Genomic DNA, 2,815 nt, shown 5'->3' on the forward strand with positions numbered 1-2,815 from the left:
GTAACCACAGTTGGACAAGAGGAACCTCTGTTGCCCTTGACCATTCTCTCCAACAGCCACCTAAAAACTCTTCCTTATGGGCAGTTAAGATTAGCAAAATTTGATGGGCTCTAAATGTTAACGGCCATCAAAAAAAAAAAAAAAATCAGGGGAAACTAATAAAAAACATGAAACAGGGCAAAGAACAAAATATCAAAAGGTAAATAGGTAGAGCCATGAACGGGGCAGGGTCGGGCCCTGGCTGGTGGGCGCGAGTGTCCCGCCTCATCTCCTTCAGCGCGAGCCACCGCCTCCACAGCAAATCTCTTAGTAATGAAGAAAACTTGAAATTATTTGGGAAGTGCAACAACCCAAATGGCCATGGGCACAATTACAAAGTTGTGGTGACACTACATGGAGAGGTTGATCCTGTTACAGGAATGGTCATGAATTTGACTGACCTTAAAGAGGATATAGAGGAGGCGATTATGAAGCCCCTTGATCATAAGAATCTGGATCTAGGTGTGCCGTATTTTGCAGACATTGTAAGCACAACAGAAAATGTAGCCATTTATATCTGGGAAAACCTCCAGAAATTTCTTCCTGTGGGAGTTCTTTATAAAGTAAAAGTATATGAAACCGACAATAATATTGTAGTCTATAAAGGAGAACAACTCTTAGAGATTAGTTTCCATCCATATTTGAAGAAGATCTTTATCCCCTTGAGCAATTAAGAAGACATCACCTTACTGCTGTACTTCCACATTGTGTTGAATCATTGTGACTGAGTCCTGTTCTAGACTCAAATCTAATTTAAAACCAAGTTTGTAATGTATTCTGAGTATCATTTAAAGTCTTTCATCTGTAGATTAAAATCACTTCAGCAAAGTGTTCTGGTGTAGAATCATTTGGAAGCAAAAGAAAAAAAAAGTAAATAAATTTACAATGCTTAAAGAAAGAGTACACTAAAATTACTTAATGTGGTAAATCAGAGAGATATGAAAATTAAAATGACGACAAAGTATCACTTCAGAGAAGTCAAAAAGATCACTATCAAGAAGTCTACATTCAAGAAATGCTGATGTCAGGTTTAAAAAGGGGAACTTTTTTTTTTTTTTTACTCATGGGATGTAACTGGTCACTGTCATTACACAAACTAATAGGGAAGTGACTTTTTTAAAGTCAAAAATAGAGCTGCCACATGATCTGGCAGTCCATTCCTAAGAATAAATGCAGAGGCATCATAATTTAAATAACTAAAGCACCCAAAAGTACACTGGAACAGGATGTCTGTTAGCCAAGACAAGGAAGGAGACAAAATCATGAATGGATAAAGAACAAGTCATAATGTGCACTACAGAATACGACTCTGCCAGGACAGAAATGAACAAGTGTCATTTGCAATGATATGGATCAGTCTAGAGATAATCACAGCAACTGAAGTAAATTGGAACAAGAAAAGTAATATCCTATCATAGCCATTGTGTGTGGAAATGAGCAATTGTTCTCAATGAACTCACTCACATATGAAATGACCATATTGTCCGAGTAAACAAAGTTATAATAACCAAAAAGAAAAGGCAGGTTGAAGGATAAAATTAGGAGACTGTAATAAAATTATACCAATGATTAATGTAAAACATATTATCAACATAGGCTGACATTACTACAAGAGTTGTACTAAACACTCTGTAATAACCTAGTTGTAAAAAAAAAAACATGAGAAGATACACGCCTGGCTATAAGTAAACAAGATTCTGTACCACTAGAGCAAACACAGCGTTGGAAGTCAACTTTACTCCAATCAAAAACACATTATTTAGGAAAAGAAGAAATAATCAGGCCCGAGCTTTGGTGGCTAATAATCTCACATTCCATTCTAATTTGTGATCAGGAAGCAGGACTACCCCTAAAACTGGTTACCGTAGCACCCAGACAAGGTCGTAAAGTAATTCCACTGCCCTGTGCTATTTCCTAAACAACAACCTTAAATCTATTGTTCATGGGCACCTCATAGTCATACAGAGCCCACAAATAGCTGGACTCTAAAAGATACCTGCAGTTAAAACATTTTCATGGGAAACGAATCAAAACTAGTAAAAAACAGGACAGACTATCAAGGAGAAAATATCTACAGCAAATTGTACTCACAGCATTTAATAAAGAGCCTAGGTAAAACTTGCAGAATGTGGTGAATTAGGACAGACACAAAATCAAAACAGCAATAGGAGGTCACTCTGGACCTGTGTGAAGAGGCATCGGGAAAATTCAGAAAGGGTAATGGCAGAAAAGACGGAGAAAAGGGAACCGTGTTACGGCCTAGTGGCACGTGAATGGTAAGAGTCACGGCAGAGAGGGGTACGGAACTGCTTTATGAGGAGAAAATAGACCTAACACTAAATCCTGCAGAACCATGTCATAGAGTATTTAAGGAAAATCAAGATTTGGAAAAGGCTCATGCAGCCAGTGTGCCCTGGCCTACAACTTGCAGTATGTAACAAATGGAAGCATTCGAAACATTTATGGAGAGATGAATGCGTAAAGAGGAAATGACACATGGACACGATGCGATGTGATTCAGCCAGGAAAAGAAAAGGAAACAACGCAATTTTCAGGGACATATACAAACGGGATAATCAAACTATGTAGAGATTAGAATGAAAAAAATACAATAATCATAGGATAAATGGTATCACTTATAGGTGGAATGTAAAATGACACAGCAACGAATTAACTAAGACACACTTATGCTTACAGAAGGAAAATGAAGGGGAAAGAGATATATATTCAAAAAGTTAGACGTAACTAATATAACCATTCCATATGAGACAGATAT

General features: G+C 37.3%; 1 protein-coding gene across 1 annotated transcript; it reads left to right on the top strand.

The window, feature by feature from the left end:
- The first annotated feature begins 213 nt into the window (after window positions 1-213).
- LOC104992004 (6-pyruvoyl tetrahydrobiopterin synthase-like) lies at window positions 214-852 on the top strand. Its single transcript, XM_010844712.1, has one exon. The coding sequence runs from the start codon at window positions 216-218 to the stop codon at window positions 711-713; it is 498 nt and encodes a 165-aa protein (XP_010843014.1). The 5' UTR covers window positions 214-215; the 3' UTR covers window positions 714-852.
- Window positions 853-2,815: the final 1,963 nt, after the last annotated feature.

The sequence above is a fragment of the Bison bison genome, unplaced genomic scaffold, assembly GCF_000754665.1.
Source record: "Bison bison bison isolate TAMUID 2011002044 unplaced genomic scaffold, Bison_UMD1.0 scf7180017864205, whole genome shotgun sequence".
In the NCBI taxonomy this organism is placed as follows: domain Eukaryota; kingdom Metazoa; phylum Chordata; class Mammalia; order Artiodactyla; family Bovidae; genus Bison; species Bison bison.